Here is a 24062-nt window from a genome sequence, read left to right on the forward strand (position 1 = left end):
TCACAAGAGATGAAGTTACGACTTTGAGTTAATTGCTTCTTTTATTCACCGTTTGGTTTGAGTTTTTCATCCTCACAACAGATGTGTCATTTAGTCGTTTTCAGAAGGAGTCTGTAAGTCAGCAGCTAGACTTTTTGCCAGGACAGCTGTATTCAAATTATAAACCATGAAGCAGATGTCAAGTATACACTGTACTTTTTGCCCTTTCACTGCCCACTGCAACCATTCATTAGGAATTCCTGAGTTGGTCTTAAATTTAACTGACTCAAGTGCAAACAAACTTGTACTTGCTTCCTGCACTGCCTGTCATACGGTGATAATACATAGATGCATTCTTATGCTCAATTTTAATTTCGTTTCATTAGATAAAACCACTGGGCAGTAACTTTGGCTTAGGAGATGTCTTTGGTATCCTCTCCTCTGCTATTGTTCTGTGTCATTGTGAATGTCATTTCATGGGTGACTTAATTGTGGTCTCGAAAGGTTTCGCTTGTTTATCTGGTTTTGGCATTCCAAAAGGGAGACAAAAATGATCATTTCTTAGCACAACAAAATACTGTGTTTCTAAATATATATGGGAAGTCACATGATTATTAAAGCATAAGTTATTTTTGGAGTCCTACTCGCCAGGGGTGAATTTTCATGGCAGTTGTTTTCTTTTCGCTTAAATAAAATGTCCCCTGCCTCCAAATTAGGCAGCTATAATGAACCAGATTTTTTATGAACCACATCTTATCATACACTTCCAACTGAATGGACTTTGGTTCCACTCCATTTGCTATTTTGGGTTTTTTTTCTCCTAGCTTTCTGTCCATTTCATTATAATGAGTCCTCCTTTTCAACTGTGTAGATTAAATGTAGATAAAATACTTTGAAAATGAGTTCTAACACACTACAGAAAATTACAGTCTCATGGGTAATTAAAACAAAATGCATCATAAAGGCAATGAACCAAAAATTGCAGAACACACTAATCTGAATTTACTTCATCCTGCCAACTTCTAACACAGAAGTGGTTTGATGATTTCTGTGTCAAAAGAAAGTATGATTTTTTTTTTAATGTCGAGAAGGACTTCAACATGATACAAATAAAGAAGAAAATAAAATTTGAATATGAGATCTCAAATGTCACCATCTTTCAGAATGACTTTGAGGATGTTCAATGTATTTCTGAAAGTATAGAAAGTTCTGAGGCTGTTTTCCCCACTTCCTCATCCTAAGTTATTTAAAACATAACATGTTTTTTAATTCAACTGCCTCATTTGAATTCTTTTGAAGATTTGCTTTCATTAATTGTGATTTGCATCTTGGCTAAAGTTTTGTTTTAACTGTTAGCTGACCTGTTGTGATTCTTTTATTTTTATATTTATTGCTAAAAAATAAATATATAAGTCCTGAAATTATGTATTTATTTGTAAGCCTTTTATTATCATACCTATATGGAAGTTATTGAGTTATGAGTGAATTAAAAATATACTTAGCTTGAGAAAAGTTGCCTAATTATGTATTTTAGAGATTTTATGTACTTTCCTGTTTCAGGAAGGGAGTACACTTCTTTTGAATCCTTGAATATCTTCTGCTATAGCAAGAACTACAATATAGAAAACAGGTCAAGGATGTTAATTGTGGTCAGCAATAATGAACCAAGATAGCATCATCCGCCACTGTCAGTGAGGATTTTCCGTGCCTGTCATGTACTGATAAACACGCCTTATATCTTTTATTATCTGACTTTTACTTTTACTTACAGGCTGTCCATCCATATGGATGATGAACTTCGACACATTGCACAGAATTCTCTTCAGGGCCTACTTGTTGACTTTGTTGACTGGCGGGAGGATGTACTCTTTGGTTTCACCAATTTTCTGCTCCGTGAAGTGAATGACATGCATCATACCCTTCTTGATACTTCACTCAAGTTGCTGCTACAATTGCTGACGCAATGGAAGCTTGTAATACACACTCCAGGAAAAGCTTCTGAGCAGGCCAAAACCAGATCTGCAGAGGTATGGAATCAAATTATCTGTGTCCTAACATTTTTACTCATTGAAGGCAGAAATTATGTTCCTTGGTACTGCTGTGGTTTGTGTGTTTTGTATTTACTCACCTGAGAAGAATTCACCATGCAAAATTTTTTTAGGTAATTAGTTCACGTGTCTTTTGAGGACAGCCATGTCCTTGTGTAATACAGCAGATGTTGTTGTTGAGCAACATAAGAGAATGCATGTCAAACTAAAATATGCACATCAACAAAAGCACATAAAGTGAAATATGTGTATGTAGATGTGGCAGAAGGACATTTTCCCAGGGCTGAAACAGATTGATAATGCTAGTGGGAATGCTGTAAAGAGTGAGGTAGATGTTCTTTTCCCTTGGTTGATTCAGAAACATCAAAGAACCTGATTGTTACCATAGCCTGCTGTCTCCACGTATAGCAAACATTTCTGGGAACTGAACAGCTTTTCTCCTGCTCCTCCCATCTGCACTGTCCCACAGATATTTTCATTATGAAAAATTATTTTAGGCTTATCTCCTGCACTAATCACACTGAGTATGTTTTCGTTTGGGCAAACAAGATGTGTGTTTTATGTCACAGAGGACCAGTAATTAATAGGTAATAATAGGAGTACATTAAAATGTAGAAAAGAGAGATCCTTGCATATTTTTCATTGAATATTATTGTGCTTTACTGGTGGAGTTGGATTCTAGAGGCCACCTACCTAAGGTGTTGGCTGCTACAGGACCAAAGAAGCACCTGAGGACAGGCTCTCTGGAGTAGAAAAAGTGTGGTGTTCACCATCTGATGATTCATTCATGTTTTAGTGGAGGATGGAAAAAAGTGGGTAGATTAACTGAAAATTAGAGGGAAGGATTTGTTCAAAGGACTCTGCTCATACATTGCTTATGTGGAACAAGGTAACCTAAAGCAACAAAACTTGATTGTCTGAGAGAAAATGTCAGGTTTCCCAGTCTGGCATCTACATGGCCTCTGCATTTTGATTCTTTACATGTCCTAGTTAAGTAGAACATTTCTTGGAGATGTGGCTTGCAAAACCACCACTGCATTTTCTCCCCCTTGCACTGTTCTCCAGCTGATACCAAATGGATCCAGCCACAGGATCCAGTCTGAGAGAAGCCCCTACTCTAACGTCCTGCACGCCGTCGAAGGATTCGCGCTGGTTCTGCTGTGCAGTTTCCAGGTTGCAACACGGAAGCTGGCTGTTTTAATCCTCAGAGAAATCCGGTCTTTGTTCTTGGTCCTTGGCCAGCCAGAGGTAGGATTTTTCTCTTCTGGAACTTTGGGTTAAAATTTCCCAAAGATAAAGCTCAAAACTGCTCTTACAGTTGCTTTTAACGTAATTGCTGCAGTGTAGCATGTATGCACTTAGTTTATGAAAAGGCTTTTGATCTCAGCTTATTATTTCTGTTTGCCTTAACACTGCAAACCTTTCTGTGGACTCAACAATGTAACATGAATGGCAAATGTCCTATATAATAATTTGAAGGGAAATGTACAGCAACTTCTATTTTCTCTTGGAATGATGTGAATGTAAAATACACTGTAAAACCTTTTTTGCTGCATGGTCATTTTTGTATTGTCAAGGTTATGAATTTATATTGGAAATGAAACCCATTCCTGTGGCATACCATTGTGGATGAAAAAGCTCCCAGCATAAGACACCTTTAGATCATTCACATGTATTTTCCTTCTATAGTAAAGATGTCTAAGTCTTTTTTATGGATATAGAAATCTGGAGAGTGATGTTGTGTACTGGCGGTCACAGCTCAGTGAGCCATCTAAATGCCTAAGAACACAAATATGTGTGTTCATGGCAAAGGAATGCTTCAATAAACAGTAAGCTAATTTTTCAGTCTTTTGATACCAGCTATCCAAAGTCATTTGGGATTTTCTGATATGTGCTTTTGTTCGCTAAGCAGTGAGCTATAGCCACAAATTAACTTCATTTCAAACCACAGCTTGGACTTACTTCTGAGATTAATTTGAAATAGACAAAATGTACCCATCATTAACAATGAATATTTTTAGCTACTTCAGATTCATGTCCTAATTTTTAGATGTTTCTGTTGCATATCCCAGAGACATAAGAAAGGAAATAATTTGGTCAGGAGAGCAATAAACTTGTATTCTCTGTGTTATGCAGGATGATGACAGACCTATGATTGATGTTATGGATCAGTTGAGTTCTTCTATTCTTGAAAGCTTTATTCATGTGGCTGTTTCAGATTCAGTAAGTACTACTTTACTGTTACTGCTTGTGTTTATATAACAAATATCAGACATGAAATACTAAAAATAATACTGCTAGAATTCAAAGAAATCATACAGTTTTCAGGCTCCAACCCAAGAGCTCCAAGGCTCCACAATGTCCCAGACAATCTGTTCCATGAAAGAAATCATATATGGATATGGAAGATACTGCACACAGAAAATAGAGCAGTTGAGAAAGTCTTATCGCTAGCACCACCTAATGCTGGAGGAACTCACTGCTATCATCTGAGAAGGGAATATTAAGCTTTAGCTCCCTTGTGTCCTCAGAAAGTGGCCGTGCCTACACACCTGAGCATAAGCTCCACAGTAATTCACAGCTGGGGTCAGTCTCTCATTTCGCTCTCTCAGGGGCCTGATGTGTCTGACACGCATCAGAGGAAGCCGAGATTGAGCATTTTAAATAAAAAAAGTGTCAGTAGACATAAGACAACTGATTTTACACGCTGTCCTAGAGATTAATGAAAGGCCCATTTCCAGAGGGCAGGAACAATCAGTTTGGGACACTTTTCAGCCTGAGTAAGTTTAAACCAACAAATGGTCCTTGCCACATTGAGTGCCCTTTCCAGGGCTGTGGGTTTGTGCCACATGTTGGGTGCTTAAAAAGGTTACCCCAGCTAGCAGTCAAGCCTCACATACCCACTCACTCACTTCCCTGCCAGTGGGATCGGGGAGAGAATCAGGAGGGCAAAAGCTGGAAAACTCATGGGTTGAGATATGGACAGTTTAACTGGGAAAGCAAAAGTTGTGCACACAAGCAAAGCAAAACAAGGAATTAATTCACCACTTTCCATGGGCAGGCAGCTATTCAGCCATCTCCAGGAGAGCAGGGTCCCATCACATATAACAGTGAATTGGGAAGGCAAAGATATTCACTCCAAATGCCCCTCTTCCATCTTCTTCTCCCACTTCATACACTGAGCATGATGTCATATGGTCTGGAATCTCCCTTTGGGCAGGTGGGGTCACCTGTCCTGGCTGTGTTTCCTCCCAGCCTCCCCAGCATCCTCACCAGTGTGGCACTACAAGAAACAGAAAAACCCTTGGCTCTCTGCAAGCCCAGCTCAGCAATAACAAAAACATCTCTGTATTATCTACCCTGTGTTCAGCACAAATCAAAACACAGCCCCATACCAGTCACTGCGAAGAAAATAAACTCTACCCCAGCCAAAACCAGCACTGAAAGGGACATTAAACTGGTGGGGAGGTTGGGCCCCTCTGCATCTGAAAACAGAAACTGAGCAAGAAAGAGACATTCTGACTTCATAATACAGGAATTAGGAAATTTGTCTGAAATAACAACACCTGGGTTTGGGTGTTTCATTTTCTAGAGACCAATATTTGAATTTTTGTGTTCATTCTGTTCATTAATAATAAAGCAAACCAAATGTGTTGCCTCTGTGCCTGGTTTCTGACTAGTACAGCAAGGAGTGTTAATTTATCTTTTCTCTCTGTAGACAACAATCCCGTTAACACACAGCGTGGATTTGCAGTGGCTGGTGGAGTGGAATGCTGTCCTAGTAAATAGCCATTATGATGTGAAAAGTCCTTCCCATGTCTGGATTTTTGCGCAGTCTGTTAAAGACCCATGGGTTCTCTGCCTCTTCAGTTTTCTTAGGCAGGAGAATTTACCAAAACACTGTCCTACAGCTCTCAGCTATGCTTGGCCATATGCCTTCACGAGGCTGCAGCTGATAATGCCTCTTGTGGATCCAAAGTAAGTGGCCATCTGCATTTCACTTTATTTTGTATGGGCTGTGTGATTTTAGTATAAACTTTCCTTTGGTCTCGTGTTTGAGTATCAGTCCACACATCCTGCAAGGTGCCATACAGAAATCGGTGCCACATGGGTTTGAGTTTCATAATTACAACTTGTAAATTTTTATTTATTGATTTTTCCTGTGTATCATGTCATGTTGAATTGCAGTTGGTAGATGCATACCATGTTTTATTCTCTCTTAAATGTTTTTAAATACTGTAATTAAGACTGGAAGATCACTTTAATAATTATAATTTATTTGTAAATTCTAGTATTCCTGTTAATGCAAAGAAAACAAGTACAGCAAGCAGTGGAGACAACTATGTTACTTTGTGGAGAAACTACCTTATTCTGTGTTTTGGAGTAGCAAAGCCCAGTATTATGAGCCCAGGACACCTGCGTGCTTCAACACCAGAGATCATGGCTACCACTCCTGATGGAACCACGAACTATGATAATAAGGTGATGCAACCTGTTGCAAGCAAACTGTAATTTTGTTTAGGAGAATTTTAAGCTGCATCCACATGCAAAATCATGTCCTGATGAAAATATTTCAGTTAGGGAATATTTGATATATGCAAACTACGTAACACATATAATTAACAATTAAAACATCTTTATGATATGGTGTGTTGATAAATATTTGGCAAAAGCCATAGTGTTTTCAATATATTGTTTGGGGTATTTTTGCATTCTGGGTGATGTGCATTCAAAATATAGAAGGTCTGGATATGTGTTTAAGTTAAATTTAGTTTGTCACCCCCTTTCTTTCCTTGTAGAGCACTCCAACTTGTAAATTTGAAGCGTTAAGCAATGAAGCAGATTTCCAAATGCAAACTGTATTCCTGTTGGATATGTGCCTGTCAGAAGCAATAATATATAAAATACACTTTCAAGTAGTAGCAACCTGTGAGGAAAAGTAGCTCCAAAATGCAGTTACTGGAATATTTTAATGAAGCAATTAATTAAGTAAATTACAATAATCTGAACTAAAGCAAAGAGATTTCCCAGATGTATTTATATGTTAGGTATTATTGAGATGACTGTCAGGTAACAGACATCCAGTTAGACTGGTGGATTGATATCCATAATAGCAAAATCATTCCAGCATGTTTTTAAAATATGTATTAATTCTCAGACAGTTTGTAAAAAAAATTGTGTTTACTTAATATTGATATTCTGACAAATAAATTCAACAATATTTTAATATATTTTAGGCTATTGGAACTCCATCTGTTGGAGTCTTACTAAAGCAGCTAGTTCCTTTGATGAGACTTGAAAGCATAGAAATAACAGAATCACTTGTATTGGGATTTGGAAGAACAAATTCCCTTGTTTTCAGGTACTTTTCCACTTATCATATATTCTCAGTTATTTGCCTCTAATACAACTGCTTTATTTTTGTTGTAACTTAAATATATATTTAAATTTTTATTTGCACTTCAGAGCTTTGTTTTTATATGTTGGATAAAATATTTATGCTTTTCAAAGGTCATTAGATTTTGTGTACAAGTATTTATGTTTTTTTGATTTAGGGAATTAGTAGAAGAACTCCACCCACTAATGAAAGAGGCCCTAGAAAGAAGACCAGAGGTTAGTTGCAAAAACCAAATGTACTAGCTTTTTAAATGAAAAATTATTTTTAAAATAGTAATTCTGTTGTTTTGAAATGTATATATATTGTTTTGTACTAACTAGCAAATTAAACTCTCTGTGCAACAAGAATTTTATTAATTACATAATTTAAAATAATTCCATTAAAACCTAGTTTAATTTAAATTCTATCAGTGATCTGAAATGTACAATATAGAATTCCATTCTGAGGAGAAAAATTTCCCATCCAATATGGAATGTCCCGATAGAGAACTTCGATATATTGGAAATTCATTTTCAGTATCTGGAAAAAAAAAATCTTTAACACAGCTGGGCTACAAGCACATTTTTTAGCAGAGTTTAGATGTGCTTTTATTTTCAGGGCAAGCAGGGTCACATATTTCAACTTCATGGAATCACAGAATCACAGAATGGCTGGAAGGGACCAGAATGGTCCAACCTCCCTGCTCAGGCAGGGTCATCCTGAATCACATGGCACAAGATTCATTCTAAATAAGATCAGTTTACTGACAAATTCATCAGAGTTTTAACCTTCATTGTAGTACAGTAATTTCACGACTATAAGGCGCACCCTTTTGACTAAAATTTTTGCTCGAACCCAGAAGTGCGCCTTATAGTCCGGTGCACCTTATATGTGGGCAAAAGTTCGGAAATTTGCCTACTCGGAAGTGTGAGCCGCGAGCCGCGGGGGGAGCCGGCAGGGCTGCGGGAGCGGGGTGGAGGCGGGGCCGTGGCTACTGGGTGGAGGCGAGTCCAGGGGCCCGCGGCGCCGCAGCTGCTGGGTGCAGGGGGGCCGGGGGCCCGCGACTACCGGGTGCACGGGGGCCCGCGGCGCCACGGCTCCTGGGTACAGGCATGCCCGAGTGGAGGCGGAGCCATGGCTGCTGGGTGCAGGGGGCCAGCGGAGCCACGGGTCCTGGGTACAGGCGGGCCCGCGGCGTCCCTCCTGCCGGGTACAGGCAGGCCTGGGCCCATGGCTTCCGGGTTGAGGCGGGGCCTCAGCCAGCAACCGCGTGGGCGGAGCTGGGGGCGGAGCCTCTCTGCAAAAAAAAAGTGCGCCTTATAGTCCGGGGCGCCTTATATGATCTACAAAGTTGCGAATTTTGCCAACTCCCGGGGGGTGCGCCTTATAGTCTGGTGCGTCTTATGGTCGTGAAATTACTGTACTCTCTTTTGTTACAAATGAAAGTAGTGCTGGAAGGGTTACCAACAGATCTTCAATCCACACAAGAGAGAATTCTGTGTTCTTAAAAACCTCTGGTGATAAAATCTGTAGCCTCAGTAAGCAGTTTAGTTTCAGGATGTGTCTATGCAGCTAACCAGAAAAGTCATGGGGAGAGCTTCAATACTGGACTCAAGTTCTGCTGTTTTCCCTCCTTGACTCAGTTTTAGACCATTCCATCTGGCTCCAAGATAGAAATCTGAGATGGCTCATGGACAATTCTTAATAATTCTGTGTCTGGTAAATGTCCACAATCATTTCCATTCTGTGTTACTTCACACCTCAGTTCAGTAGTGTGGCGTCCATCCCTATGAAGTCACTCATTTGAAGGTCACTTGTTTTGATACTGTGCAGAAGTGGATTAATACACCTTGGTGCAGCCGCTTGCCTCTGCATTTTGTCTGTGCAAAATGACAACTTAGACTTGAAAAGCCTTTTCTGGAGATGTACATATCTAGTGTACCCTTGGGCAAGGAATTTCAAGGATTCAGAGGTTTACTGTATGCAGTAAAAGCAAATTTAGCACATGGAATTTTCAGTAGAGGAGTATGAGAACAAGAGACTGCAATGTTAATTGCTGTATTTTTCCTGATATGAATAAATGGGACACCCTCCTGCAAGCAGTGCCACCTGGAAACCCAAGAGTGACTGTATGGGCTGTGTGGCTGTAGAGAGCATGGCAGGCCTCCATGTCAGCAGGCAGGTATCCAACACACCAGAAACAAGGTCCTTGAACATATGCTGTGACTAGGAAGAGAATTCCCAGCATGGCCAAGAGCTGCAGGGATAAGCCAAAATGGACATTACACAAGATCCGCCCTGTGGGCACTGGCACGGAGCTTGCCAGACCACCTCTGACACTGCTGCAGGAGGCAGCTGTGTCTGGCAAATACTGTATTACAATAAAACTGCTTTTTTCTCTACATGTGCTTCCTGGAGCCTTAAAGGTGCAACAGGAGAAAAACAGGGCTCTGAATAGAACAAATCAAATGGCATAATTATTTGAATAAAATCTTTGGCTGGGATGCTGCAATTCTGCCATTTCTTGGTCAGAATACCAGACAAAGCATCATTTTGTTCTCCCACACATCTAATACTGGCCATGGACAGAGCCAGAGTCCTAGAAGAGATAAGCCTTTGATCTCAGTATTACTCAGTTTTGAAGAGCAAAATCTGCATTTTCTCTGAGCTTTTCTTGTTTCTTTGAGTGCAACAGCAGTTTTTTTTTACCTTCTCATGTTTTTCTTGTGTAGACAAGAGCCAGAATACAAACAAGTCAATTTAGCCTTTCAGCAAAGAACAGGCCTTGTTGCATTCACATCTTTCCAGGAAAGTTAGAAGACAGAAAGGACAGCTTTCTAGAAGACAGGGAAATACAATGAGCCAGTTAACAGCCGTGCAGTCCTGTTCTGTGGGAGGAGTACATCACTGTGGGCAAAACTCCTGCAGTCAACACTGCAGCATTGGACTGGAGTAGTGTGTGCTAGGAGCTCATTTGAATGTGAGTGTTGATGTGTATTGCCAAGTTCAGGAATCAGGCTAATCACTAAGATACCTTCCTTGGTTTGGATATACATTCTGCATTATGAGTGCCTCCAGCACCCAAACTATATGACATTAAACTAACATGAATATCCCTGAAGATAGCATGGGATTTTGGTACAGGAACCTTGAATATTAGTTATTTTTATCCAGTATTTCATTGTTTTGTTTCCACATTTTCAAGTGGAAAGGCAGTTGTTAAGAATTTTTTCAAGAATAGTTACAAAGACAAAAAAATTTATCATATTCAGTTCTTTGTTGATGTATAAACTCAATGTCCAAGTGCAATATCCAAAAGTACTTGGGTTTCTTTTCAAGGAAATTTCAAAGAAATTCTTGAACTGTAATTCTTAAATCTCACTACAATACTGGCATTTCTGAAGCTACAGTTTTTAATGTGTACACCTATGCATATAAACATGCTTGTTATTTTAAATTCCAAGAACAAGAAACGTCGAGAACGACGAGATCTACTAAGACTGCAGCTCCTGAGAATTTTTGAACTCCTTGCTGATGCTGGTGTTATAAGTGACAGGTAGGACTATCATTCTTCATAAATACTGATTTTTAGATGAAACAATTTTCAGTGTTTGCCACACTGAGATTATGTCAGTATGTTCTTTGAAGAATTGTGTGGTCTGTCAGATATGGAGACATTTGCATGCACTTCTGAAGAAAACTGTAGTATAACTACTCTGTTATTCTATATTAATGTGCAACTTTCCTTTATGCTAGCACAAATGGAGCCTTAGAAAGAGACACACTAGCCCTTGGAGCCTTGTTCTTAGAGTATGTTGATCTAACTCGCATGCTTTTGGAGGCTGAAAATGATAAAGAAGTCGAGATCCTTAAGGATATGAGAGCACATTTCAGTGCAATGATTGCCAACTTGATTCAGTGTGTTCCAGGTACGGAGTTAAATTGTGCATTTATATAGGTATTGTAAAAGTAATTTTTTGTTTCTTTTTTTTGTCTGTGCTTTCTTCATTGCTTGTGAATTTTCATATAATGAATGTAAAGTGCAATGTAGGAAAAAGGTGTTCAGAAGTCTACTAAGGTTGAAATAAAAATACCTATAAAGCTTGATGAAGCTTGTAATAGTCATGTCTAAGAATCACCTCTTTAAAAGCCTAGCAAAGAAATTGTCTGTGACCTCCAGGGACTCCAGATTTCTTTGGCACAAGGCTTTATTTTCTCACATCTGACTTGATTGCCAGACTATTCATAAACTCAGACAGGCCTTGAAAAATACAAGTGGGTACAGACAATGTGCGATATTAAATGCAGTGAAAAACTTGCCCAAGGTGTTGAGACAGTATCTCACATTACCTGAGTCCAGCTGTATCACAAAGATTTATCCAACTTATTTCATGCTTTTTATATATTGCAATATCACTTCAGAAATGTAAATAATTACATTAGCAAAAAAAAGGAAAAAAAAGACTCTGCTTTAAAGGCCTGAATGCAATTACTGGAAGATGTGGTCTGAGGCTTTTTTTTCATTTGCTCGGGTAATTCAACTGTTTAGAATATATACCATGTATTTTTCATAAACAAAGAGTCACCAAATTTCTTTTATTTATTGTTCCTACCTATAACTGTATTAGAGTAAGACACATGTGTTTTTCAGGCTCAAATTTAACTAATTGGAAGAGCCAAGTAAATATTTGCCACTAAAGGAATGCAGGAGACAGTGAAAAATCCTGATTTTATAATTAGATTCTCAAATGTTTTTCTGTAGTCAGATGTACATGTTTGTATAACTACACATTTATTCAGAGCTGAAGCTTCTTAGAAATAAGATGCATGTTACTCACTTGGTTAGATTTTTTAAAGTAACTTAGATACTTCTGAGGAAGTGTATTTTAAACATATTAAAAACCCTTCTCTTTTTGTAGAAATTGGAAAATCATGGCATCATTGTGCCACATGAATGTGTATTTAATATTAGCAAATCACAACTATTTCTATTTCTGTTCACTTAGTTCACCACAGGAGGTTTCTCTTCCCTCAGCAGAGCTTGAGGCATCACCTGTTCATCTTATTCAGTCAGTGGGCAGGACCTTTCAGCATTATGTTCACACCACTGGACCGTTACAGTGATAGAAATCACCAGATTACAAGATACCAGTATTGTGCATTAAAGGTACTGAAGTTTCCCTGTAACCAGTAACAGCAATTTTTCAGTGAAAATACAAGTAGTTGTGGGGTCTATTTCTTTTTATTTCAAAGAAATTTGAATGGGCATACTTGATGTAAACTTGTATGCTCATATGTAATGGTACTGTGATGTCACAGAATGTAGCTCTGAAGTTACTTTTTTTTCTTTGTTGACATTTTTCAAGGCTAACCATTTTAAAAACCAGAGTGCATTCTGAAATTCTACTTAGCTGTTCATTAATGAGTTAGCAGATTCAGCAAGGAGATGTTAGGCTCTGAAATTAGGTGTAGCTCCAATTCAGTACCTCAGGATACCAAATCTGTACCAATGTACACCTCAGGAATGCCTCCCACACTTGGAGACATACTGAGTTATAATGTACTTCTCTGGCAAAACTAGTTCCAATTCCCCTGCATGAGTAAGCTGGGAAAGTAATAACTTATGTACTTACATAAGCTGCACCACCTGCTGTAAGACAGTTTGAATTTTTAGTAGTGTACTGTTGAAACATCTGAGTATATTTTAATTGTTTTTGTAGCTTGATTTGTGAAAACTGAGTAAAATGACAAAATGTAACTTGAATATAGTACTCCCTCTGAAATGCTTTGAGCATGATGTGGAATCCAGTAAAATCTATAGCAAAATAATTCTTGAATTCAAGCAGTCAGCTGGAATTGCCATTTTCACCATAGTTCCCTCCAAACAGAAAGCAAGTGGCAGTCCTGTTAGCCTGGACTCAGATCATTCTGAAAGACTCCTTGTGTTATTTTTTATGTAACTGAAGTTTCACCTGTTTCTAGGCCATGTCAGCTGTGCTCTGCTGTGGACCTGTGTTTGATAATGTTGGTCTCTCCCCCGATGGATATCTTTACAAATGGCTTGATAATATTCTGGCTTGTCAAGACTTACGTGTAAGTACTGACCAAAACACTACACTGATGGACAATTACTCTGTACTGGGTGAGGAAAAAGTTTGTAAAGTGTTGGTTTTTTTTCTTCTTAAAGAACATGTAATAGATTATTCTTGCCATTTTCCATTTTTGTGAAGATGAACTTTGACTTTGTACCTACACAGTCATAGTTCTGTGTTTGTAGCTGATTGCTGGACTGCCTCTTTGATTAAGGAGGAGTAGGCTGGTGATTTTAATCAAGTGGAGAGAGGGAAAACAATCTTTCCCTTTTGATATCTTGCACTTTGTCCTGCTGTTCTTCCTAAAACTCTCGTACCAGCACACATAACTCTGCTAAGGAAAGGTAGATAGCAGAAGCTAAATAAATGCATGTGAAGCAGCTGGAGTATAGAGGTTGTGGAAATTGTAATTGATTAGGAAAAAAAAAAAAAAGAGGTTGAACAATTTAAAGAAAGAATTAATAGCTTCAGAGAAAATCCTTCAGAGATTGCATAGGATTTTGGAATATTGGTAGGGACAGAGCTGTAAAGATATGTGCAAGTGATATGCAGGCTCTACAAGCAGTCATCTGCACTTGGTGACAGAATATTAATAGGCCTTAGTGTTTGGTGCACCAGCACTATCCTGTACTGAAAGGACACGATGTCCAAGCCTTAGCTGTGAAGTGTTTGTAGCAGTGGTGGTACCAGGGTTAAGTGATTCATGCTCTGTAGGGAGAGTCATTACATTGCTTGATGTAGTTGGATTAAACATACAAGTTTTCAGTCTTGTAAAAGGTATTTTTCTTTGTCTGCCTTGCTTGTATGTTAGGCAAAAGAAGGATAAACATGAAAGTTTGTCAGTCTGTGAAATTCACATGAAGTAGGAAACCACTTAACAAGTCCGTTAATTGATATAAAAGAAAGTTGCCCAAGAACGCGTATCAAGTATCTTAGATTTTACAACGATTCTACTTTTTTGTTGCGCCCAATTTTGGAAAATTTATTTCATTTGTGTAGTCTTTATACATACCATTTTTTCAAGTGATGAGTATTGAAACCTGAATCACATTCCAACTCTACTGTCCCTAAAATATATTTATTACAAATATTCTGATTTCTTCTTACATATTTGAGTTGTCCATTTTTGCCCTGTTTTGCCTATGTCACTCTGAGAATTTTAGGGAATGAACATATCTGACCCCATTAATCGTGTTTTGATGTTTGCTCAGGTTCACCAGCTTGGCTGTGAAGTTGTAGTCCTGTTGCTAGAACTGAATCCTGATCAAATCAATCTCTTCAACTGGGCTATAGATCGATGTTACACAGGATCATACCAGCTTGCCTCTGGGTGTTTCAAAGCCATTGCCACTGTGTGTGGAAGCAGGTATAATTTAATTTATTATTCTACACTTTCAAATGTAAAGAAGACTGAAGGTTCAGCTTGCTGTACTGATAGGAGTTGTTGGTCACACTCATCTCAAACAGTTCTTGGAACAGTATTGCTTGATTTTTGTGATTCTGAAAGCAAAGTGATGTGCTTGGTAGAAGATGTTCTTACTGTATTTGAAATCTGGGGAATTTTGATGCTATTTTGCTAAGAAATATACCAAAAAAAGCTACAACAGTTTTATTGGAATGTAGGTCATTAATCTGGTTTCAAAAGATTAGGCATAGTTTTTAATTTAATTTATAAAAGGAAAAATGTTTTAAATGCCAATAGCTTGAAAATCATTGCTTTTACTTATCATTATCTTGAAAGTCATGTTCTTTTTTTAAACTGGCTTTCATTTGATTTGTTTAGTTCCTTTCCTGTCAACTGGTATCATCATTACTGCTAATGCTGAGCAAGCACAAGCTACATGAAGACATGAATACAAATATTACTTTTGTGTCAGGCCTTCATAAAACTCTATCCCCTTCTTTATTTTCAAAGACAAAATTTATAGAAAAATACAATAATGCAGTAATTTGCATTTTATTAAAATAAATGTGAAAATTTACTCTTCACAAAAATAATATGGCAAGATGTCTGATGAGCATAGAGAAATAAGCAGTAGAGAAATAATTGGGATTTGGAAAATCAAAATAAGTCATGTATTTCATAGTTTTCATAGTGCAAAACTGTTTTGTTCTTGCAGGAACAACTAGACTAGAGACTGCGTTATATGGAGATTTTTAAAATATCAATGTAATTTTGTGTTTGCAAATTCAGTTATGTTAACAGTGGTTTTATTTTAATGAACACAGAAACACAGTTTCAGCCAGTCTTTTTTCCTCAAATTGTGTTACCTGCACCACTGTGACATAAAAATTAATCTCTTCCATTCTTACAGTAAAAATTGACAGTATGATCTTTGTGATTTATTTTGAAGGGAAAGTCCTCTTTATGGCAAGTTGGGAATTTTTATTAATATTTGAAAGCTGTTAATAGTTTTTCCTCTATCATCTATCAAAATGTATCAGAAGGCCACTGTTTAAACTACCTGTAAAATGAGCAGCAATTGATAAGGTCCATCCAGCTTTCTACAGAGAAACCACTTCCCTTCACTTCTTTTCTCTTTGTATTTATTTTTTAAGCAGTGGAAGGGCAAAGAGCCAGTTACAGAGCTTGGCTTGCAGCTAGTAGATGGAATTACCGAAAAGGTCCCATGCCACACTTGTATCTGCCGTATTAAAAAGTCCATACAGGCATCCTGCAACCATCCAGGAGCACTGTAGCTGACATCTGGGGTGATAAATTGATAGTTCACAATTCAATCAGTTCATTTACAAATCATCATGAGAAAACAGAAACCTATTTAGTGCAAATCCAAATATTGTGATGTGGGATTTACTCCTCTAACAATATTCTTGTTAACACTTTGATATGTTTAACCTTACAATTGATGCTGACTTTATAGATAGCAGACTTTTTGAAGCAGTTTACTCTTTCATATTTACTCTTTGAAAACAAGTTTCATAGAATTATCTAATACCTCATGTCAGAGATAGTGTCTTTTGTCCAAAGGGACTGTTTTAATTGCAGCTTGGCTTAAAAATTTCTTTATCCCTGGAAATTTTCATACTCCCCATTTTCTTTCATGGGTGTCAGCCTGCCTACTATAAACAGTTTATGCTATAAATTAAAATGAATTGACAGTCATAGACATAGGTATTTCATTTCTCATTGTGGGTAACTCAGTGCATTCCTAAGCATTAGTCTAAAGTAATTATAAATAATCCTTTCTTTCTTCCCATTCACCAGATGGTCCTTTGATCAAGCAGTGTGTATTCATAAGAGCTCCCTTTCCCATATTCTGATGGTAGAAGAGAAAAAAGAAAGATTTCTTTTAATTCTTTTTAGACCATATTACAGAGTAAATCAGAGTGAATATAATCTGCATTCCTCACCAGCATTCACAAAAATGTTCTTTTTATTCTTCTAGGAACTATCCTTTTGATATCGTGACGCTTTTAAATTTGGTGCTGTTCAAGGCATCTGACACCAACAGAGAGATTTATGAAATTTCCATGCAACTTATGCAGGCATGTATTAGCTACTTAATTTTTCCTCCTATCGTTGGAGACTTTTTTGGTGAACTTCTTATAAAGTACTCTTATTTGTACATTAGTCTTGTTTTCAAAATAAGCAGTCTGTTTTGTCTTGGCTATAAAAACTTCAACAAATATTTATATTAAAATAAATGTTATAGTGTCTTTCATATTTGGAGCATATACCCTGGAACATAGAGCATTCTTTGGCAGCTAAAGTTCAAGTGCTAGTATTTTCTGATTTAATGATTTTTTATTGTCTCATTCCTTTTTTTTTTTTCTTTTGTCTTCTATAGATCCTTGAATCAAAGCTTTTTGTTTATTCAAAAAAGGTAGCTGAGCAAAGACCAGGCAGTATCCTGTATGGAACACATGGTCCATTGCCACCTCTTTACAGTGTCTCCCTCGCCCTTCTTTCATGTGAACTAGCAAGGATGTATCCTGAACTTACCCTTCCACTTTTTTCAGGTACCTATATTTATTTCACTTATTATCTCCTTTACATTTTTGTACAAATGCTAGGCTGCTACCATTTTGAACCATAGTTCTGTTTCATAAATTTAGCTTGACCTGTTTTCATTCTAGTTCAGGTCAAATGAGATTTAGGAATTCAATATATATTTCCTAGAGGTACTCACACGAAGTCCCTCTGTGGGGACTCTGTGCCACTTACGTGATCTTAGAGTAACTTTGAAATTACAAGTGCTCTGAATGAGTTACAATGACATTGGCAAACTCTACTATGATGCGTTCTCAAGTTATTCTTCTTACACATGGATTTACACAGATCATACTTGTGAGGATATGTTTCTTCATTTTGTATAAACATGATTTTAACCTTGGGCAGATTGATTGCCTCTGAGTGATCTCTCTTCCTGTTATTTGCCACATCTGCATGTCTCAGAATTTTTAAATTTTGTCAGAAATATGTATTTTCAGAATTACTGAAAAAAGTGTTAAAGAATGAGACCTGCAGGAGCACAATTCAGAATATGCCAACTGTGAGGCCATTCCTGGGAACAGTGATGTTTTGAGACACGTCTATCCAGTTTAATCAATCTTATGTGTTGCTCTAGTTTTTAAATAACAAAATGCAAATGTCTGTAACCATAGGAATTTTTACTGGCTCTTAAAATCCCTTTCTGTTGTTCTTACTCAGTCTGTAGGGGCTGGAGGGAGGGTAAAGGAACAATACATCACCCTTACATTTCTCAGTGCCCAAGATACCATGAGTTATAAATAACTGGTGTAGGGAAATTCTGATGGCTCATTTGTCATTAAGCAAATGCTGTTCGCTATCTCTGTTACCGTCTACTCATGTTGCTGTGACAACTGTGTTGTTTAAAAAAAATCTCAGATATACAGGATATTACAGTCCAAGTGAGACATTCTTTCTGTACATCTAGAATCATAAGGAGGAGGGAACAGTGTGTGTCTTCATGATTTTTAAAAACCAGGCAGTGAGTGAAAAAAGGAAATGTTTGCTCTACTGATTTTACAGAAGAATTCTGGTGAAGAGAGATAAAGTTGTTCACTTTGGCAGGAAGTTGTATTTCTATCCCAGATTTTCCAAATCCCTTTGCCTTACAGTGCCAGTTCTTTTTTTGTAAACTATATAAAGTGCTGTATGCAAGCATTCCTGAACTGACAGCCAGCTATGAATTTTATAGACATTCCCACAGGAAGTAGGATCCCAATATATGCAAGATATTTTTTTGTAAATTCAGTATAATAAGTGCCTTATTATTTAAATGATAGCTTAGAAACCTGGGGGCCAGTGAGGCATTTGTAATCTGCAGAACACTTTTGTATGCTCTCCAGAAGCTCTTGGCATTCTAGAGTAACCACCAGTAACTGAATTATCCTTTTTTCTCTTTATTGACATCCACCTCACTTAATACATAACATGGAATAGTAACAAGAATTGACTTTCTGTTTCTAAGCCCAGACTGAGTTATTTAGACAAAAGACATGACCAATTGTTTGCTATTATTGAACATTAATTCCAGGTTTCTCTTCAAGAAACTCAAGAATGTGTTTTTTTATGTTTGTGGTGTGCAAGGTAAAAACCATAAAGTAGTTTAACAAATGTCAGAAATGTGATTGAAACAGTATATTTAGGATTTTCATCATATATTCATATGTCATTCTTTTCAACTCTTACTATTTTAGAGGTAAGCCAGCGATTTCCAACAACACATCCAAATGGAAGACAGATCATGCTTACCTACCTGCTACCATGGCTTCATAATATTGAACTGGTAGACAACAGACTGCTCCTCCCTGGCTCAAGCCCTACCACTCCAGAAGATGAGCTGAAGGACAAGGACGGGGAAATAGCAGTCACAAGTGGACTAAAAGGCAATGGCTGGGGCTCACCGGAGGCCACCTCCCTGGTTCTTAATAATCTCATGTATATGACAGCCAAGGTAAAAATACAAATCAAAGAAACCTGTAAAACTTTTGTTTCTTTCCTCCAGTACCACAAATTTACACTGAAACAGTCTGTACCAATCAAACAAAACCTGCTTAATTTTAGGATTACTTTTTGAATTTACAGTCCTCAAGACTTATTTTTTCTCTTATGATTTAAGTCCTTCTGTGGACTTCAGAACCTAAATATTTTTAAATGGAGTTCATGGTCTGAAATCTCTCAGGTAACTTTTTAAAATACTGGTTTGCAACTTTTTACAGCATTTCTCTGGCGTTCTTTTGCATGAGAAAATGTTCTAAAAGAACCTTCTTTAGTCTAGAAGGCTGCATATTTCAACAAATGTATGCCTATGTTTCTTTGCAGTATGGAGATGAAATTCCTGGACCAGAGATGGAAAATGTCTGGAATGCTTTGGCCAACAATGAAAAATGGAGTAACAACCTTAGGATAACATTGCAGTTCCTTATTAGTCTGTGTGGTGTTAGCAGTGATACCATCCTTTTACCCTATGTAAGTCTTGGTGCTTTATTTTATTTAATGCTGATTACACAGGTTGTAGTGAAGAAAACATCTATTACTTACAGAAAATTAATTTCTGTATCAAAACCAAGAAATACCAACATAACTGTACAAAATTAAAGGGCAGGAATAAAAGTACCAGGAAACTGAAATTTAAAAAAAGAAATTGAATAGTTCAAATCTCAGCCTGCACCAGCAGAGCACACTCCATTGCAAGTGAGAGGTGGGTTTCTCTCAAGCAAAGAGAAACTTTTCATGTCTGTGAATGGGGACAGTAACAGAGACTGGCCATAAATTGCCAGAAAATGCTACATCCTCTTCTTCAGCAGACTAGAGCTTTCTGTGGGACATCTTAAGAGACTGAAGATAGCTAACCTTTATAAGCTCCTTACCATTTCAGCTCCTGCCTCTGCATGACTGTCATAAATTATCTAACATTTGCTGCAGTGTGCAACTCAAACTGTGCTGGATATTGTTATTATTCAAGTTAAAATAAAATCAGGGCAGTCTGAGAAAACCAGGCTACTTACATTCCCATGTTCCTTATTGCTCAGTTGCTGAGTGAAACAGAATCTAAATTTAGTGAGTTTTCCAGCCCAATTAAAATATTGTTTTATTACTTAGCCTCTTTCCATTTATTTCCCTGAAATAAATCTGAAATTACTGTTAATGTGATGAAATTTATCTAAAAAGCCTCATGAGCATACTTTATTTACATTTGCTGAAATAATGGTTTGGCCAAAGTGTTTATGTTATGCATATTAGAATAAAGAAAATAAAGAAGCCTGTAAAAATCTTCAGAATGTCATTGTTGTACTATAGGCATCCTGTTTGTTTCCTTTCATTTGTAGGGTTTACTATTCTACATTTTCAAATCAATGTATATATATGCCTAGCTAGTCAAAAGTAGAAAAATTTAAAAGTGGAATTGGTATAAGAACAAAGCATACAAGAACAAAGCTCAATGTTTATGTGGGAGGAAGACAAGGGGGTTGATCTGAAATAAGACTGCTCCCTCAGTTGCTCAGAGCCTTTCCATTCAGTGTTGACCATGACCCAGCTCCTTTCCAACCTGCCTCATCCTACATCTGTGACAGATTTGGGATTAGGCCCAAAGGTGCTCTTCATCTCTGTTGGCAGCAGACAAGTGGAAATCACTTCTTAGAGATAAGACAGAAAATAGGGCTGTTGCCCTCATTTCTGGCAGCTTACAAAAGGAACAGGGGCATTTTCTGAGAGGAAGTAGTCCTGTGCCGAGTATGTCTGACTCCTATTGTAGCCTGACTGGAAAAGCCTGAGCCTGATAACCCTCTCACCCCTTGCCCAGCAGCCCCTCACATACCTTATCCCCCATCCAGACACTTGCTGAACCAAAGCTTTCAGCACCTCCTTTTTCCATAACTGTTGCCATCCCATAGCTCTGAGCAGCTTTTCCTCCAACCCCCTCCACCCAGTTCACTTCTCTCTTCATATTCTTTTTTTGCCTCAAAGCCTTGGCTTTTCACAGTCCTGTCCTCCTCCAGGACAGTACAGCACTCTTACTTCAGGAAGAGAGCAATCTGTTCTGACATCTCCAGCTTCATCTGCTCAGCATCTCCTATTTTGCCTGTGGGACTTTTCTGGTCTCCCTCCCAGGCTTCTCGTGGCTGGTGGCAGCAGCAGCTGACAAGGTTTCCGTGTTTTCTACCACTCAGTTAGTCTGTAATGTTTTGTAATGTTGAGGTAAAAGCCTAATTCTCAGATTTTGCAAAATTTGAAAAAGTTCTTGGCTTCTGTAGGAAGCCTGACTGTGCTTATGAGTCACTCCTTCACTGCTAGCTTTGTCTGGAGTAGGAAAACACACTGGTCTTATCGCATGCATCTGCTCAGTGTTTTGCTAATGCCCTGGAGTTTACAGATAAGAAATCCTACCTAACTCTGTTAACTACACAAGACTGCTGATACCATAAACATGTGTCTTCCATTATCATGTAGATAACAGATACACTTTAGCAAATAGATCATTTGGACAGTTTATCAGCAGTGTTCCAGGTCACCTGGGCATAAAAGACCACAGAGCTGCAAGATTGCCAGTTTACCCATCTCCTGTGGAAGCCCCCTGTGCCCTGAGGCAGTCACCAGCTGCTTTGTGCCTTCAGCCATCTGTTCTCCCTGTGTGGGTCCAAGCCAAAAGCATGCCTGACTCACATTTTTTGAATTTTTTTTATATCATCTAAACTAATAGCTTTGTCTCTTATGTTTCCTTTAAACATTTTTTCCCAGTGCCCCAGTACAAATTGCTGAGCTGTCCATTCTTTAACATTATGCACTGAAAGATTTCTTAGGGTATTTACAGTTCAGAAATCTCTTCAGCAAAGACTCGGTGTCAGGAGCGTGACCTCTTCTGCAGTGAGAGAAGCTGGAAGTGGCACTGTGAGCTCAACCAGAAATGAGCTCAGGAAGGAGATGGTTTTGCCTCTGGAAAGTCCCTGGGAAATTTTTAGCACAGTAGAGTTAAAGAGACCTTGCATATGTGCATTTTCTCTACCAAAAAAAAAAAAAAAAAAAAAAAAAAAAAAAAAAGAAGGAAAGAGAAGCAGGAAGGAAGTTATTTTAATGGAAGTGTTTAAAAGTATAAGAACAGCAATAAGTATTGCTGATGAGGCCAACAGGCAGTTCAGTCTAATATATTAGCTCCCCTATAAGCATCCGTTTAGGGACATCTTTAAAAACAAGCAGGCAAGCACAGAGAGATATTCCCCATATGGTCTCCCAGCTCCAGCAGTTTATGAATCAAGTGATTTTGAGCTGGAGAGAGTCTTTGCTTTTAATAGTGATCAAAGGTTTTTTTTTCCTCAAGAGTTCAGCTGAATTTGGTCTCAGTATCTCAACAGTCTTCATTGCTGCAGTGCAAGTTTGAGATCTTGTTCAAAGATTTATAGATATTTCCAGAGTTTCTATAAATTATACTCTCAGATTTTTCTAATCAGGATACATTAAGTCTGTGTACATAATTGCTGTGACTTTCTTCCATTTGCTATTACTTTGCTTGCAGACACAGGTAGCAACTCAAAGCCTGGCTTAGTCTTTGTGGCCCCAGCTACAGTTTTGTACATGTGCATGTTATATAGCTAGATACATAAACAATTCATTGTGAATGGTAAGCAAAAAAATTGAAGTAATCATATCATAGATTCAGTCTGCTGGGGAAATTATCTTGATGTCAAAGTGAGAAATTTTATTTCTGTATGAACTGTATATGGTTGTGGTGTCTGCCCAGGAGCAACACTTGCACTCTAGATCATTTCAGTACTGCGGTGTAACATTCATTCATTCCTTTGGAAATTCAGTTTAGTCAGAGTTTAACAACTGTTACTTTCTTCCCCAGATAAAGAAGGTTGCAATATATCTATGTCGCAATAACACTATTCAGACAATGGAAGAACTTCTTTTTGAGCTGCAACAAACTGACCCAGTGAATCCCATAGTCCAACATTGTGATAATCCTCCATTCTACCGTTTTGCTGCCAGTAACAAAGCCTCAGCTGCAGCTTCTGGTATGACCTGAATGTGTTTACTTTATGCTCTCCTGCTCTTTTGAGTCTTCATCTCTTTGCAAAAAACAATCTCTTACTTTTGCATTCATTCAGACCGGGGTACATAAAGTATGAGTTTCGGGGCCTTGTTGCATGTCTAAATTACAGTTCTTTTTAATTCCTACTGATGTGTATGCTTTGTTAACATGTGCTTAATTCTCTTAGCTATTTTAATAGCATATTACCAATATTTGATGCTGTTCAGAATTCTGCCACTGTTTAGAAAATTCCACACTCTAGTGGTTGTTTCACTCAGAACAAGAAGTCATCATCAATGCTGTACACCAGATGCATCAAGCAGAGTTTCCTGAAAACTGAAAGCCTCAGTGGTGTGAAAGTTCTGTTTTGAAAGGCCTAATGCCATGTTCCAAGCTGCAGCAGTCGAATATACTTAAGACCAACCCCACATTTAACCTTGTCAATGTTTTGCCAAGTCCTTGAAAAAAACAATGAACTGTGTCTCTTGAGCATGAGCTTAGTTTAAGGAGTAGAAGACCATTATTCTGTTAATCTGCCTCTCAAAGC

General features: G+C 37.9%; 1 protein-coding gene across 8 annotated transcripts in view; it reads left to right on the top strand.

Annotated features, from left to right (window-relative positions):
* Positions 1-24062, top strand: part of FRY (FRY microtubule binding protein) — a 201094-nt gene that overhangs the window by 116160 nt on the left and 60872 nt on the right. For all 8 annotated transcript variants that reach the window (XM_033053179.1, XM_033053180.1, XM_033053174.2 and 5 more), the window contains exons 18-34: positions 1751-2006; positions 3093-3275; positions 4164-4250; positions 5746-6005; positions 6320-6509; positions 7265-7389; positions 7583-7640; positions 10869-10960; positions 11161-11333; positions 12411-12571; positions 13387-13497; positions 14708-14862; positions 16904-17003; positions 17306-17477; positions 19182-19438; positions 19807-19953; positions 23330-23498. In XM_033053179.1, coding sequence (XP_032909070.1) covers positions 1751-2006; positions 3093-3275; positions 4164-4250; positions 5746-6005; positions 6320-6509; positions 7265-7389; positions 7583-7640; positions 10869-10960; positions 11161-11333; positions 12411-12571; positions 13387-13497; positions 14708-14862; positions 16904-17003; positions 17306-17477; positions 19182-19438; positions 19807-19953; positions 23330-23498 — 2696 coding nt within the window. The remainder of the gene's footprint in view (positions 1-1750; positions 2007-3092; positions 3276-4163; positions 4251-5745; positions 6006-6319; positions 6510-7264; positions 7390-7582; positions 7641-10868; positions 10961-11160; positions 11334-12410; positions 12572-13386; positions 13498-14707; positions 14863-16903; positions 17004-17305; positions 17478-19181; positions 19439-19806; positions 19954-23329; positions 23499-24062) is intronic.

The sequence above is a fragment of the Catharus ustulatus genome, chromosome 2, assembly GCF_009819885.2.
Source record: "Catharus ustulatus isolate bCatUst1 chromosome 2, bCatUst1.pri.v2, whole genome shotgun sequence".
In the NCBI taxonomy this organism is placed as follows: domain Eukaryota; kingdom Metazoa; phylum Chordata; class Aves; order Passeriformes; family Turdidae; genus Catharus; species Catharus ustulatus.